Source organism: Mytilinidion resinicola, assembly GCF_010093595.1.
Source record: "Mytilinidion resinicola strain CBS 304.34 unplaced genomic scaffold BDZ99scaffold_14, whole genome shotgun sequence".
Lineage (NCBI taxonomy): Eukaryota > Fungi > Ascomycota > Dothideomycetes > Mytilinidiales > Mytilinidiaceae > Mytilinidion > Mytilinidion resinicola.
In genome coordinates this window covers 475494-490212 of record NW_022985450.1, presented here as the reverse complement: position 1 = coordinate 490212, position 14719 = coordinate 475494, and the positions used below count along the sequence as shown (strand labels likewise).

Below are 14719 nucleotides of genomic sequence, written 5' to 3'. Positions count from 1 at the left end.
CGCCCCTGTCTTCCTGTTCCTTACACAACGTCTTGAACTTCTACCTGATACTGTAGTTAGCTATCAATCAACGCTCCTCTTTGAGCCTCAGACTTCTGCTCGTAGCGTCATTGTGACAGGGGTGTGGAACTCCCTGCTTCCGGTCTGTCAGAGTTTCGTTCGACGATGAGGGTTTGGATATAGGATGTTCGTGGCGCCTGAGAAGATGTAATTTGGGCGAAGAGAGGGAGAGATGAAAAGAGAGGTACCTAGATAGAGAGCTAACCACCTGAAGGTGCTGAATAAGCAATATACTGGAATAACTAGTTCAGCCTTCTTCGCCAATGACAGCTGAAGCTGACATCCCCCTCTCCCTTTCCATCACCCAAGCATCAAATACGCGATGGGTGGCGCCGCGAAATGCGAGACTTGTCACCATCTCGAGGTTAGCCAGGAAACCTCAAATGCAACCTTCAGCCGAACGATAAAGCTTGCCAGTCTCAAGCAAACCGCATCACAAGGCTGCACAGCGTGCGCCGCTATTCAAGACGCCCTCGACGCCTTTCCTGATCCCATCGGAATGAGGGATATTCGGTCGCTCCGATTGTCTTCGAAAATAATAGGTGGTCCCTTAATTCTAGAGCCCAACGGGCACACATCGCCCGGCGAAGATCCGCTGTATGTGAAGAATCTGGAGCTTTTCATACGACCAGGTAGGCCTCATTTCACAGGGTTTAGGAGAGCCCATCCATGAGCAGTTTCATAGCGTCTATGGGAACATTGGAGTCACTTTCTGAATATTCGCAAGGAGATCAGCTAGTCTGGCCAGCCATTGGCTACGAGAGAGATGTATCCGAAGACTCTTCGTCCTCGGAAGCACTTGCTCTGGCGCAAGGCTGGCTCAAAGATTGCCTTGGTGGACATCCAGCATGCCCAGCATACGCTGAGAGTCCTCTCCCGACGAGAGTGCTTGAAGTCGGCTCCTACACCACGAACCCCAGACTTCATGTCAGCAATGGAGCATTGGGAAAGTATGCCGCGCTGAGCTATTGCTGGGGCCCGCCTCCGCACCACTGGAAGACGACGCCTTCAACGCTGCAAGAGCGCACGACGAGCATCCCGTTAACCGAACTCCCGAAGACGCTTCGAGATGCAGTCATAATCACCCGCGAGCTTGGGATACCCAATCTCTGGATCGACGCTCTCTGCATCGTTCAAGATTCTGAGGATTGGGCTAGCGAAGCTGGAAGAATGGGCGAGTATTATAGTAACGCTGTTGTTACAATCTCTGCCGACGGCTCCACGGACAGCCACACTGGGTGCTTCGTTCGGGGCAACCGACGATTCTCTTCCGCCGTACCCGTGGTCTTCGAAGGCAAAGATGCCGCCATTCGTGTTCGAACTTGCGGCGCGTGGCCACTTGATGGCGCGCATCCGCCGATGGCCACACGGGGTGGCGGCAAGATCAAGCTGAATACCAGAGGATGGACTTTGCAAGAGCAGATCCTTTCACCGCGAATACTGCATTTCAGCGGGTATGAGATTGTTTGGGAGTGTGCGTCTGCAATGCCTTGTGAGTGCAAGTTGGTACCAGATAAGCCTCTCCCGATACGATTGAAGAACCGTTTGATCATCGAAAACTTCACGCCGAGGTCGGCAATCCATGCCAGCACTCCGAACGAAAGGAAGGGACTGATGTTGCGGTGGAACCAAGTCATCTATGACTTTACACAGCGAGATTTAACCTACGCATCCGACCGCCTGCCTGCTTTATCCGGCCTCGCTGCTGTGATGCAGACGCAAAGCGCTGGGGATGAGTACGTCGTTGGCTTATGGAAGCAAGGGCTTCCGATGTGGCTTTGCTGGCAATCACTCACACCTCTGGGTGCCGCGTTGACGGCTCGCGCCAACCCTCCAAGCAGGAGACACGAAAAGTACTGTGCTCCGTCATGGTCCTGGGCATCCGTGTCTAGTGCCGTAGAGATGTCATTGCAGGACCGTGAGATCATGTATGAAGGAGCGAAGGATTCGCCCATCGAAATCAAGCTCAATGTCCTCTCCATCTCATGCATTCCGGCCGGGCTAAATCCGTTCGGGAACGTAAGTGCGGCGGAATTGCACTGCGAAGGAACGGTCGTTCCGGTCCATCTGCAGCAGACAGATGCGACGAGACAACTCTACGTCGTCAGTGAACGCGCGGCAGAAGGCGGGAAGCCGACCGCACTGGTATACCGCGACACCTATGAAGATAACGGGGAGATCGAGATCGGGAACCTGTATTTCCTATTAGTCGTCATATCTCATCGCCCATCGCGAAACGATCTGCAGTATCGCTCGCTCATGTACGGGCTCCTGCTGCAGAGGCAGAGCTTGGGAAGGTATTGTCGGGTTGCGCTGGCTGTTGGATACCCTAATGATGCGATCGGTCGGTACTTCACTGAAGATTGGGAAGCTGTTGGCGAGATGATGGAGTTAGTTCTTGTGTAGTAGCTGAACTCTTTCATAAGGATCTCTACTCTGCACCATAGACCGACGTACCTAGTCTCATCGTTGATGAGGCCAGTATCTAACCCTCCCAAATCACATCCGTATGAGATTGTGAGACATACTTTAATGCATTTTCAGAATTCTGGAGAGAATGGAAAGACTGAAGTTGAAAGTCGGTGTTAACTCTGTTTTATTAGGGAGGTTCGAAGACCTTATTATGTACACCGAGAGCGGCCACCCCTAGGGGTAGCTTAATAGATATAGCAAGTGTAGAAAGAGGAAAGTGCGCATAATTAAGTACGTAACGCAGGGGACTTAGGCATACGTAGGCCGTTGCGTGGTGTTATATTAGGTCTATAACGAAGCCGGGGTTTAAGCTTATACGGCTAATAGGGATTAAGCTTATGCGGTCAAACCTTTCTATAGAAGTTATTTCTATGCGAGCTAGCTAGGGCATAGTCCTAGAGTAACTTAATACACCCCCTAACTTTAAAAGAGAGTTAGAGTAGATAGAAGTAAGAAAATGACGCTATAGAGCTATAGGGAGACTCCGTGGAGGGAGTGTCCTCTTTTGTCGGTACTCGTTACAGATTCGACTGTCTGATATGATATAGATGGTCGTAGACGTCGAGGAACGCGGCATTGCGACACACGCCCTCAACATTACTAAGTTCCTTTTCTTAAGCAGTGTTCCCTCAAGACGATGTTGTCAAAGCACCCCTTGGAGACCTTACTCACACTAATCGGAAGTCAAATGCACAAACCGAACTGCTTGAATCGGGAACCGGTTAGGACGCGGCGGTATCCACTCCGTCCGATCTCGACTCCGACATCAAACCGTCACCCCTGCCATATACACAACCATCCATCACACCTTAAGCCCATCTATCCCAGCCTCTACCCGCGCCATCGTCAAGAGTAAACGCAGAGTCATGGAGAGAGCTCAGAAAGAAGAATAGTTCTTAGCCGATAAACATAGGATTAGGCTACCTATCCTCTAGGGTATGTCGCAGCTAGGCATATGTAACAGAGAGACCGTCCGTGACCACCAACGCGGTGTCAGTCAACAGCAGCGCAAACACCATGAATTACGCGCCCCACGCCCCACGCCCCACGCCCCACGCCCGTTCGTCCGTCCACCATCAATATCCGTCTATCCATCCATCCATGTCATGCCATGCCATTCGATACCCGACCAAAAGGTTATGCAGCAGGAGTGTGGAGAATCGAACACACTAATGAGGTAATAACCAGGAAAAATGAGTAAACGAGCTCACAGCCAAACCGTACTTCGTTTCGTTTCGCCTGTGCACTTTTTTACCGAAACCCTTTCATAGGGTGAGAAGAAACGCGGAGGAGACGAGAGGAAAAGAGAGCCATGCCAAACCGAACGCTTCTCAAGTGGGTTTATCGCACCCAATGCGACCAAGCAACTCCTTCCGGTCGCCGTGACCGGGAATACTGATACCGCTCGACCTGTTGCCGCCGCCGCGCCCGGCACTGCTGCGCTTGTAGTTGAGCACGCCGGGGCTGTTGCGGCGGACGAACGTCAAGGACTCGACCCCGACCTCTTCCTCTAGAGGTACACCTTCCATGACCATGTTAGCTTTGGCTTTAGAAGGCGATGGAATGGAAGATTTGGGGTGGTCAGAATATTCTTCAACCTCAATCTCTTCCTCATCGTCGCCTTCGTCGTCGGAGCGCACGTCGTCTGCTACCCCCCCGTTGACTACTTTCCATGCAACCTTGACGATCAGGGCGAACCAGAGCAAAGTGATGAATTGGAGCGCGAGCAAGAGCCCCATAAAACTCCATTCAATGTTCGAGTTCCAGCAAACTGGGCCGTGGGGATCGATGTAGGTTTGGAGAATGTTCTTCCAGATTTCGGTCCCTCCATTCTTTTCGTAGCCTGGTTCGGAGGGAGCGAGCATAACCCCGGTGTCAGAGTTGTAGCATGCTGAAGGGAGTGAAGTAGGGGTGTGAGCATAGAGAGACCAGCAAATCGAGAGGTAGAAGCCGTGTCGCGCAACCACCCAGGTGGCCATAAACAACCCGAAGATATAATCGCAGATGCCGTCAAAGCCAAGGTATTTGAGCATTTTGGCAGCCTGTCTGGGTTGTTAGTAATGCGATTGAAGGAGAGTGTTTCCATGAAGCTTTTGAACGTACGGAAAGAATAATATCCACAACATCCATACAACTCAGAATGACAGTTCCGACCCTCATCTGGTAGTAGCCATAGCTCATGAACATGAGAGCAGACGTAATAATGTGATGAGCGAGGTATTGCGCGTAATCTTTCCGGCGCTCCTCGATGTTGACAACCAGGATCTGTTGTAACCAAAAAGCGAATTGGACAAGATAATACCACTTGAAAAGGCCGTCCATTTGGGCAATCGGCCAATTGGTCCACATCTCTCTCAAATTGAACCAATAGGAGGAGTTGTATACTATGTACTGTTATCCGTTAGCATTTTCCTAAAAGGGACCATTTGACAGATTTTGCGCTTCTCAAATTTGGTCGAAGGCAACTGGGAGACGTACCATGCCCATTGGCCAGATGACGGAATAGTACACTATTAGCCATGCCTGTTCGACGAATCTGACTACGTCTCTGGGCCGGTTGATGCCCCCAAGTGACGCTAATGGGTGAAGTATGTAGTCCATGACACTCGCACGCAGGCCCGTGAACACGACAATCCAAAAGGCCACATAGGACAGATCGTCGATTCCCGACGTGTACATGCCGCTCTCTTCGTTGTAATAGGAGAGGTGGAAGAACTTTTGGGTCCGCCATCGTATGCGCGGGAACATGAGGTGGGATAGGAAGAGGAGCAGGAGCAGGTTGACAGACAGGCCTGGATTCAATTAGTACCACATTAAAAGACTCCGAAGTAGTCTGCATACCTATCTGGTGCTCGCAGATCAAACTGAACATGCTCCCCAGGAGGCTCTCGTCTGTGGGTTTCTTCTTCGTCCTCTTCACCATGACCCGACGTACGCTTCGCTCAGGTACTTTTTCGGGGACATGTTCGAGGGCCTGGCTGAACGAGGGTGGCTGCTCCCAGTCAGCGCCAATTTTGGCGTCCGAGGTCCAATTGAGGTCCTGGTAGCTGCTGAAGCCATTGGCGGGGCGTGGAGCTGCGACTGCTGCTGCCATGGTCGAAGTGGTGGGCGAGCGGGTGGGATGTACTGGAATTAGAGGCGGGCGGACATTGGGAGGAATAGCGGCAGCGACAGGAGGACGTTTGCAGAACGACGGACGGTTGGAGTCTGGCGTGTCTCCCGGCTTGCGGGGAAGAGGATGTTTCAAGAATGGGCGGTGTGCTCAGGGATTTCGAGCTGGTGTGGGGAAGCGCTTTGGAGATCGGTTCGTTCCAGGATGCGCACACGAATGAACCGGCGAGCAGGACGAGGTTGGGCAGGGCGGGGCGGGAAAGGTGGCAGATATGGTGGGATAGACTCGCCCGCGGCGGGAGGATGCGTATAGATCGAGAGGGTGGTCTGAGCGACGGTTGAGGTTCTTCTCTTGCGTCGCCGTCAAACGCCAGACGAGTAACGAGAGCTCAACGACACGTCTCCGCCAATCACAGACCCCGAGCTCATCACGCTGCATTTGCGATTCGCAAACGAGACATCACAATGGGGCAGCATGGTCATGGGATTCCGGGGCAAGCCCGAAATTGAGATTTCGTCCGTGGAAGGACAGGTGCATTTTGATATCATACAAGCACAACGCGCACCTAAAGGTCGCAGAACACAGTAACAATGGACAAGCCTCATTCCCATCCGACGCGCCAGCTCAATTTAAGCCAAACAACCCTTCCCAAAAATGCATACATCATCGAACTCCAGCTGCCAAGTCTGCGCGCCTAGTTGTTGTTCTGCGAGTTGAGGATCCGCAGAATGGCGAGGAACAAGTTGATGATATCGAGGTAGAGCGAGATGGCGGCCGCAATCTCCTCCTCGACATGGTAGTGGCGCATAATCAATTGTGTGTCCACGAGAATGTAGGCGCTGAAGATGAGCGCCGTGATAATTCCGTAGCCTAGCTCGACCTTGCTGTTGTACGGGAACCACATGGCCATGAAGCCAAACAGGATCAGGACCCAAAGCGCGCCGAAGAGGTATGGCATCCAGTTTGTGAAGTCGTACTTAGTCTGGCAGGCAAAGAGACTTAGCGCAACGAATATCCCAAGGGTGAAAATAAGCGCTTCGAGCACTATGATGGTGTCTGTGAAGGACACGATGACCGAGACCGAGTATGCCTCCAGGATGGTGAAGCCGCCGAGGAAGAGCAGGTTGGTGGGGTACGACTTGCGCTTCCAGAATGTGAGGCCCATGAAGACGATGGCTCCGATGAGCGACACCCACATCATCCATGGTGTCGACTGGATCCACTGCTTGTATCCCTTGTTGAAGTACGAAACGGAGCTGACGGCGGCCGTGACGAGCAGTTGGACGGTCCTGGAAGTGATGTTAGTGCCAGTCGCAGAAGGCACCCAGCATGGGCACTTACAGGATGGCGTAGACTTTGCGGATAAAGGCCATGCGGATATCGAGAGTTGCCTCTGAGACGACCCCACCGAACTTGAAGTCATCGGGGATGTTGTCGTCCTCGCTGCGGGGGACTCCTCCTAGCAAGGCTGCTTGAGTTGAGGCCTCTGCGTCGTACGAAGGTGGCGCCTGCGAGTATCCAGGCTCTTCGAAAGAGTCGCGCTGAGGAGCGGGCTGGTACTTGGTGTTTGCAGCCATGGCGAGGGCTTGCGCTTGTAGTGGTCGATGGCGGAGAGTTGTATGTAGGATGGTGGCAGGTTAGAGGAAGGCGGCGGCGAAGTGGAGTTGAAGTGGCTCAGTCGTCATCTTGGCGGGAAAGCGCGGGTGCCAGGGTGCGTCACGCGTCATTCACTCTTCTTCATCCCAAACATCAAACTCATCCCATCTCATCCATCTCAGAATGTGCAAACATCCTATGGAAAGCCATTAAACGAAGTAGAAGCCTGTCCTCAGCCTCTTACAAAGCTTCTCCAAGGACTTGTCAGGGTTTCCTATCGCACGAGACTGCACTCCAACTTTCCAGGCTTTTCCTCTTTCTTAAGTTCAAATTTATAATGCTCTCTCTAATCAAACGCTCTTTGTTACTTCGCCATCAAGTTACTACAAGCAAAGCTGAAGCAGTATGCAGTTGCATTGGGTTTGAATTAAATCAGCTCTTGCGGCTACCTGGCTTTTCGCTCTTAAGAACTGAATTCTTTACAAATTTTCTGAGCCTGGCTGCGAACTTGCTCGATGATATCAGCAGCATCCATCACCTCTGTCACAAGTCCAACTCCGGTACCCGCCCATATGGCCGCTCTTGCTTTCTCTCCGTACCCTCCATCCTCCTTTTTGACTGCTTCAGCGTGCAGCTTTCTGATCTCTTCTATACCTACTCCCTTGACATGATCTGTGTAGCTTTCGGTAACAATACTTCTTCCGTCGTACACCGCCGGCCAGACGTTGGGACCCTTTAATTCATCGAAGACTTTCGCCCGGACCGTACTCTGACTGCCATCTGTTGCCTTCAAGACAGCCGTCTGGTAATTGGGCGGCACAGTCGTTTCCCTGGCCGCCAGAAATCTAGTACCCATCACAATACCCTTCGCACCAAGGGCCTGTGCTGCAGCAACTCCACGGCCATCAGCAATACCGCCAGCCGCCACGAGTGGTATATGCCCGAATCCCGCTTTCGCTAACGCATCGGCGGCTTCTGGAAGCAATGAGATGATTCCAGCACTCTTCTCATATCCATGACCTCCAGCGTCCGCTCCTTGCACCACGAGCACATCCAACGCAGACGACTTCGCAATGTGCAAAGCTGAAGCCACGCTACCACACTGGATCCAGATCTTCGAAGCCGGACTCACTTCTCTAACTGCCTTCGCCCAAACAACGTAATCATCCAATTCTATCGCGCCAAACAGCCACACGACTGCAGGCTTGAATTCTTCAATTACTGGTGTTGCTGGGCCGAGTTTCGAGGCGAATGTGAGGAAGGAGACGCCGACCGGAAGGGTGCCATTGAACCGCGGGATGTTTCCTCGTTGTAGTAGTTTTGAGGCGGTGTTAAGGTTTGCTTTAAGGACATCCATGTCGAACATTGTGCCGATCGTTCCCAGACCGCCAGCTCCTGTGACTGCAGCTGCGAGGTCTCCACCGGCAAAATTAGCCATGGGTGCGTTGATGATGAGAGGTAATTTCGTCCATGGTAAGCTTGATCGCAGCGATGCCATGGTTTCCAGTGTCGTAAATATCGGTGCTGACTTTTTGCGTATTTCAGATGCAGAGATTTTGTCGGGTTTGTAAAGACGTTGAGAGAGCTAGAGAGGCTATCTTATAGTAAGTTCTCAGCACAAAGAAAGAAGTAAGCGATGCCGATATAAATAGTAGGAGAGTTGAATATTACTTCGTAAGCAGTGTTTCGTTGAACGTCTCCGCGGAGACCCCGCTGATCTAGTCATACAAAGGTTACGCCCAGCCACCAGGGTTATAGCGTATACTCTAAAATGTATCCAATGAACAGCATTCTATTGGAGAGGCCCTATTTTGGCAAGTATTCTTTTCTTTCTTGACAACGGAGAAAATCGTTCCTAGGCGACCCAGGCTCTTCTTATTTATATCAGTTTCCATCCTACATTATATCCAATCCAAGATCGTCAAATTTGACATCTTCTAATCCTCGTTCTGGCTATGCCCAGGGGTGTCTTCGAGTCTGATGAGGGTCTACCAATGACTCGAGAAGTTGTGCCAATTCCTAGGTGCTTTGGAGGAGGCTGCTCTTATGTAGTATCGATCAGCCCTCTACCTAAACCCTCTTTATGTTTTGCCTTGCAGCCATGAGCTTTTCCCGAGTTTCCGTCTCTTCGGGGGGAGTCACGACCTCTTATCAACATCCGCAGCGTACCCAAGAAGCTGTGTCAATTCTCAGGTGAATCCACGGAGCTGTCCTTGATTAGCTTGAGTTGAAGACTTAATGTAGAGTTCTTTCAAATATCTCATCTGTACAACAATCTTGGAAGAGGTGAGCGAGTTTCTAGGCGGTTCCAGCAAAGGAGGTGTGTTAGAAAATCCAGAGCTGACAAGCTGAGATAGGGATTGCGGAGACCAGGGGATTTGAACGGCGTTCGAGACGTACCACATGATCCCCGGCGATTGCATTCACCATAATATGCCAAGACAGACGCACTCAAAATCTGCGGCCACGAAATTCTGGACCAAAATTTTCTACACCTAACTTCAGACCAGAATTTTGGCACCGCTGGTCATCACAACTACCGCCAGGCTTCAAGATGATAGGAAAGAGCGGTATTTCTGCGTTCGTTGTTCGCCGGAACGGCAAGGCGTTCAAAGACCTGGAGGAAGCCTCTGTTGCCTCTGTGAGCCCCTGGATACCAGGTCATATTGGCAACGCAGTCAAAACCTACGCCCGTAAGGCCTCCATTGCTGTCCAAGCCAACGAGCAGTACGGTATTGAGGTCGTCGTTCCGGCCCATACCTTCAAGGGAATGACTCATGACGGCGGTCTCCAATTTTCCATCACTATCGATGGACACCGCGATGAGCAGGCATACACTCTGCACTTCGAGCGCTTTGTTCCTTACGCAGAGCTTGAACCCCGCAACCAGTCCACTACTCACGTCAAGAAGTACACCTTCATGGATTGCGTGCTGAGGGCTAAATATACTACCGGGACGGGTGAAGAGAAGGACGAGTTGCAGAAAGCCACTTTCAAGTTCGCTGATCTTTTTCCTGGTATGTGCTATCGTATTCTACCTATGATATCCTACCGAAAAGCTTGCTAATTATACAAAGACCCTGCGTACAAGCTTTCAGAGGAGCATGAAACCCACCAGCACAACTTTGTGGGAAGAATCACCGTCGACGTCCAGTTCGGACGCGCAAAGAACGACCTTGCTCAGCTGCCAAATTATGGCCGGACTCGCCAGAACGTGTTGCCTTGGTGTGTTCGCCAGGAGAACCCCGTGACCACTACCTTCAACTATAACAATGGCATAGAGTATTATACTAAGTATGTTGCGTCGCATGTACATTGATCTGCAAATTCTGTACTTACCTTATTTAGACTCGAAACTACCGGAGCCGTCGACGAGGTGCCGACGTCTGGATACCGGTTCACAGCCACTCAGAGCCCTCGCGGCGTTCTCAATCGGTACATCTGGTACTATCGTGACTACAGTAAGTGGACAAAACAGCGCAAGAGGGCCACACTAACGTTGATTTTAGACTGGATCAGCCGCTCCCGTGCCTCAGAAGAAGACCAAGATGACGCCTCCGGCTACTCTCTAGACTGGGAGAAGAACCAAGACTCAAAGCCTCCCCGCGTCCCGCAACAGCCACCTCGCCAACACCGTTTCCCAACGTCTAGCGCGCCACCCGCTATGCCGATTCTTAAGCGCAAGCGGGCACCGCGCGTACGAAAGCCGTTTCGGGAGCATGACACACCTGACTCAGACGAGGAGTACCCTGAGTTGCCTGCTATCTTGCCATCCATCGAGACCGAAGATCCGGTTCAACATGTTACCAAGCGTATGAGAACCGTAACGGTGAGCCCCGCGCCAGAGGTGGCTCCTGGACTCACGCGCTCTGTCACTCCCTCTCGGTTCTCGGCGCCTCGTCAACTCAATCGCTCTCATGCTCCATCCGTAGCTTCGGCTTTGAGTGGGCGTGATTCTCGCGCGAACACACAGACCTTTGGCCCTCTACAAACCATTGCGGAGGAGAGCCCGGTGCACCAGCGTGCCGGTCAGAACCGCCGGTCGGAGACCCCAACAATGGGCATCACGGATAGTGACCGTAAAGATGGGGACTTTCTGCAGATGGTCCTTGACTCGACTGATCTGGAGGTCACCAGAATCGAGCATGAGGAGGCCCGTGCTATAATCGAGGCTGAGTTAGAGGCCACCCAGAACAGGGCCAGCGAAGAGGCTGCGAAGAAGAGGATTGAAGCAGAAGCGAAGGCTCAGAAGTTGGCTATTGAGCGTATCCGCATGAAGGTCAAGCTTGATATGCTTCGAAAGCAGAAGGCTGAGGCGGACGCTGAGGAGAGGGGTCGCGAGGATACTGCGTGAACTCACATCAGGTCTTGTGTAGACAGTATCTTCTAGAGTCTTTGCCCCCTAAGGGGGGTCATAGCTTCCTGCTAGCATCCGCAGATCGACCAAAACGTTCTGTTAGATTTTCGACTGCACTCACGGAAACTGTACGTCATTAGGTGAAATCGGTCCGCAAATTAGGGGTCTTCAAATATCTTCCCCCAGGTACCAATTTTGACAGATCCGAGCACGTTTCGAGGTTAAATCAGTAGACAAGATCCGTGGAAAAGCTCAAGCTGATAAGTAACGATAGGGAGTGCAGCGAGAAGCGGGTTCAAACGGGGCTCGAGGCGCGACACTTGGTCCTCGGCGATTGCATTCACCTGTATGTAACGCCAAGATTGCAGAACTTTGACAGACCTGCTGCAGAACTTTGACAGACCTGTCGCAGAACTTCTGGCACACCTCTCTAACTGCAAACTTTTGACGGCGCTGTGCCAGCACCATCAAATCGTCAATATTTCGCCATGTTATTCGAGGAGACCAAAGTCCAGGTGGCCATCGTCCCGCCCGAACGGGGACGAGTTTGTCGAGTACAAGCCGGAGGTCGCTCATTGTTCCACCACCGCAACTGCGAGGTACCTAAAAAATGCGAGCAAGACCCACGCTCGGAAGTGTTCCATTGCAGTCGGGCACGATGAGCAATACGGAATCAAGGTAGTTATACCACCCCGCGCGTTCCGCTCGATCATGTCAACTGGTGCAGGGGCTCAGGTCTCTATCACCATCGACGGCTGGGTGAAGGAAAAGGCGTATACTCTACATTTGACGCGTTTCGTACCCTATGCAGTGGCTTCCCTTGGGGTCATCTTCATCAAAGCAGAAGGAGTTCCTCTTTGAAAATTGTGTGGTACGAACCAAGGACACCACGGCTACGGAAGAGAGCGCGATACTCCTAAAAAGGGCGATCTTCAAGTTCGTGGCAGTGCGCCCAGGTTAGTGATTAGTGTATGAAATACTCTATAAATGTGCTGACTCTGACAAAGACGAGAACCTCTGTCTCGAAGGATCCCACGAGGGTAGTCAAGCCGAGTTCATCGGCCGCATCGTGGTCGATGTGCAGATCGGAACTGCGGAAGCGCTGATGTCTCCTCCAGAGCCTACTTACGGCTTGACGCGTGAGAACGTCCTCCCATGGTGCATGAGATCGGACAATCTGGTAGTGACGAAGTCAAACTACCGGGAAGGGGTGCATTATTGTACGAAGTAGGTCCAGAGTCTCCACTAAGCGTATTTAGGTTGCAGACAACGGGCACTGTAAGTGCGGCTCCCATGTCCCCTACCTGTTCAGGGAAGGAATTTGTTGCGATAAAGGCGTTAATCATCGCTTCATCTTCTACGCAACCTCTTAGGCAAGCTCTGACATGAAGAACTAGGCTATATCACGCGCCCCCGTCTCCCATCTATAGCGGCTAGTGACCCCGCGGTTGCAGAAGACTTCGCTCGAGTCTACGGAGACGTCGAGGGTAACATCAATCCATATACTGATTTGCCCCCCAAGGACAAACAAGCCTCGACATCCGAAGGTGACACTCGACGTGAACGATTTCTTACCTCGACCCCGCAGCCTGTCCGTCTGGCGCCTCAGAGAAAGCGTAAACAATATAACGGGAAGCGCTTCACACCAGCTCAGCATACACCGGAATCGGAGCACGAAGAGGAGAAAATTATACAGTCGATTGAGCACGATGAGGCCATGGAGCGCGTTTCAAAGCGCCTCAAGTCGGCCACTCTGACTCCGCAGCCCGAGAGTCAGCACGCAGAGGCACCTCGTGCTAGCCCTCTTCTCGTCACTCGTTCTCACAATTACTCCCGGCCATCAAGCTCGCACCAACAACAACACCTGCGGTCTCGTGCCGCCACGTCCACGCCCGTTACCAGCAGTCTTGCCCGATCCCGCGATCAAACTTCCATCACAAGCGACTCTTCGCAGGCTCACAGTGCCGAGGCTAGGCGCCTCGTAGCTATCACGAACGCACACATCGCTGACCTCGGGCGCTCACCCGGCGCCCTCGTCCACCAGCCTGCGCGTCTTCAACCCATCGCGGAGGAGCCTTAGTCGCCCAAACTGACTAGTGCAACTTTTCCCGCAATTGGCCCGAAACTGGACCTCACGGAGGACGAGCTCAAGGACAAGAGGTTCTTGAAGTTCGCGATGGAGTCCGTGAACAACGCCAGGCGTCGTGAGCAGCGGCAGGCTGAGATCGACGCGGAGGAGGCGAAGTACAAGCTCGCCCTGCCCCGCTGCCAGAAGGCGCAGAAGCCGGCTGAGTATGGGGATGGGGACGAGGCGTGAGAATCGGGTCTAGCAGGGGTAGATTACTAGCACAGCGACGTGTTGTAGACCCTGTTAGGCTTAGCCAGTGCCTAGTATTGTCTCTCCACTCTTGTCTTGATTCGGTGTATGTTTTATGAGGGGGTGCTTGCAAGTCTGGAATCAGGCACTTAGAGCTCTCTGTATGGGAGGCAGGGTGACGGCGTTTGGGGTGGCCCAGCGCTGGTTTCGGTTGCATGTGCTTTATGATTGACTCAATTCTAATTCAAAGGCGCTACTTGCAAGTCTGGAATCAGGTACTCATAGCTCTCTATATGGGGGGGGGCAAGATGACAGTGTTTGGGGTGGCCCAGCGTTGGGTTCTGGTTGCATGTACTTTATGGTTGACTCAGGTCTAGTCTGGATGCTTCTCCCAATACACCTCGTTAATACGCCATCGCTATTCGTAAGACTATACGAAGAGGCGGCGATAGCTCAAGTCTTCTTGATGAGATAGTGTACGTTTGAGGGTTCACGTGCTACGTATTTCATTCTTAAATCTATGACTCCACGAGTACGGTTTCGTTTATCGGTGATAGACTGGGTTTACGTAAAGGCGAAGTGCTTATAGTCTTTTCTAGCTCCTACATTTGATTATCTTCTATTTAGTCCCAACGGATTTTGTACGATGAGACAAATATCAGCTTATGCATGAGCTTAATGGCGAACACGAAGCGGCATTTCATATATAATGTCGATGAATTTGGGTTGTGGCTAAACTGTTGGAGCTAATCTGTCAAAGATCTTTGTAAGCGATACTTACCTAGTTAGTGGAACAAAGTTATTA

General features: G+C 52.0%; 5 protein-coding genes across 5 annotated transcripts; 2 read left to right on the top strand and 3 right to left on the bottom strand.

Annotated features, from left to right (window-relative positions):
- Positions 1-554: 554 nt before the first annotated feature.
- On the top strand, positions 555-2731 carry BDZ99DRAFT_421243 (HET-domain-containing protein). Its single transcript, XM_033716945.1, has 2 exons — positions 555-692; positions 788-2731. Exons 1-2 carry the CDS (start codon positions 560-562, stop codon positions 2464-2466), a joined length of 1812 nt encoding a protein of 603 aa, XP_033574223.1. The 5' UTR covers positions 555-559; the 3' UTR covers positions 2467-2731.
- Positions 2732-3863: 1132 nt separating this feature from the next.
- On the bottom strand, positions 3864-5455 carry BDZ99DRAFT_392823 (longevity assurance proteins LAG1/LAC1; the record flags this gene model as incomplete). The annotated part of the gene is made up of 4 exons (XM_033715815.1): positions 3864-4574; positions 4636-4923; positions 5011-5324; positions 5374-5455. The coding sequence occupies 4 exons, from the start codon at positions 5453-5455 to the stop codon at positions 3864-3866; spliced, it is 1395 nt and encodes a 464-aa protein (XP_033574222.1).
- A 688-nt stretch (positions 5456-6143) lies between these two features.
- Positions 6144-7286, bottom strand: BDZ99DRAFT_500506 (UPF0005-domain-containing protein). The gene is made up of 2 exons (XM_033723724.1): positions 6986-7286; positions 6144-6933 (listed from the first exon to the last, which is right to left on the bottom strand). The coding sequence occupies exons 1-2, from the start codon at positions 7219-7221 to the stop codon at positions 6339-6341; spliced, it is 831 nt and encodes a 276-aa protein (XP_033574221.1). The 5' UTR covers positions 7222-7286; the 3' UTR covers positions 6144-6338.
- A 267-nt stretch (positions 7287-7553) lies between these two features.
- Positions 7554-8848, bottom strand: BDZ99DRAFT_465170 (inosine monophosphate dehydrogenase). Its single transcript, XM_033720488.1, has one exon. The coding sequence runs from the start codon at positions 8736-8738 to the stop codon at positions 7704-7706; it is 1035 nt and encodes a 344-aa protein (XP_033574220.1). The 5' UTR covers positions 8739-8848; the 3' UTR covers positions 7554-7703.
- A 653-nt stretch (positions 8849-9501) lies between these two features.
- Positions 9502-11706, top strand: BDZ99DRAFT_76934 (uncharacterized protein). The gene is made up of 5 exons (XM_033728889.1): positions 9502-9526; positions 9598-10257; positions 10318-10534; positions 10589-10701; positions 10750-11706. Exons 2-5 carry the CDS (start codon positions 9795-9797, stop codon positions 11592-11594), a joined length of 1638 nt encoding a protein of 545 aa, XP_033574219.1. The 5' UTR covers positions 9502-9526; positions 9598-9794; the 3' UTR covers positions 11595-11706.
- The last annotated feature ends 3013 nt before the right edge of the window (positions 11707-14719 follow it).

Bases quoted from the DNA above. Each gene is read 5' to 3' on its own strand.
- BDZ99DRAFT_421243 (XM_033716945.1), top strand. From the start codon at position 560: ATGAGGGATATTCGGTCGCTCCGATTGTCTTCGAAAATAATAGGTGGT. The intron at 693-787 runs GTAGGCCTCATT...AATATTCGCAAG, and splicing joins GGAGCTTTTCATACGACCAG to GAGATCAGCTAGTCTGGCCA.
- BDZ99DRAFT_76934 (XM_033728889.1), top strand. From the start codon at position 9,795: ATGATAGGAAAGAGCGGTATTTCTGCGTTCGTTGTTCGCCGGAACGGC. The intron at 10,258-10,317 runs GTATGTGCTATC...AATTATACAAAG, and splicing joins GTTCGCTGATCTTTTTCCTG to ACCCTGCGTACAAGCTTTCA. The intron at 10,702-10,749 runs GTAAGTGGACAA...CGTTGATTTTAG, and splicing joins CTGGTACTATCGTGACTACA to ACTGGATCAGCCGCTCCCGT.
- BDZ99DRAFT_465170 (XM_033720488.1), bottom strand. From the start codon at position 8,738: ATGGCATCGCTGCGATCAAGCTTACCATGGACGAAATTACCTCTCATC.
- BDZ99DRAFT_500506 (XM_033723724.1), bottom strand. From the start codon at position 7,221: ATGGCTGCAAACACCAAGTACCAGCCCGCTCCTCAGCGCGACTCTTTC. The intron at 6,934-6,985 runs GTAAGTGCCCAT...CATCACTTCCAG, and splicing joins CGCAAAGTCTACGCCATCCT to GACCGTCCAACTGCTCGTCA.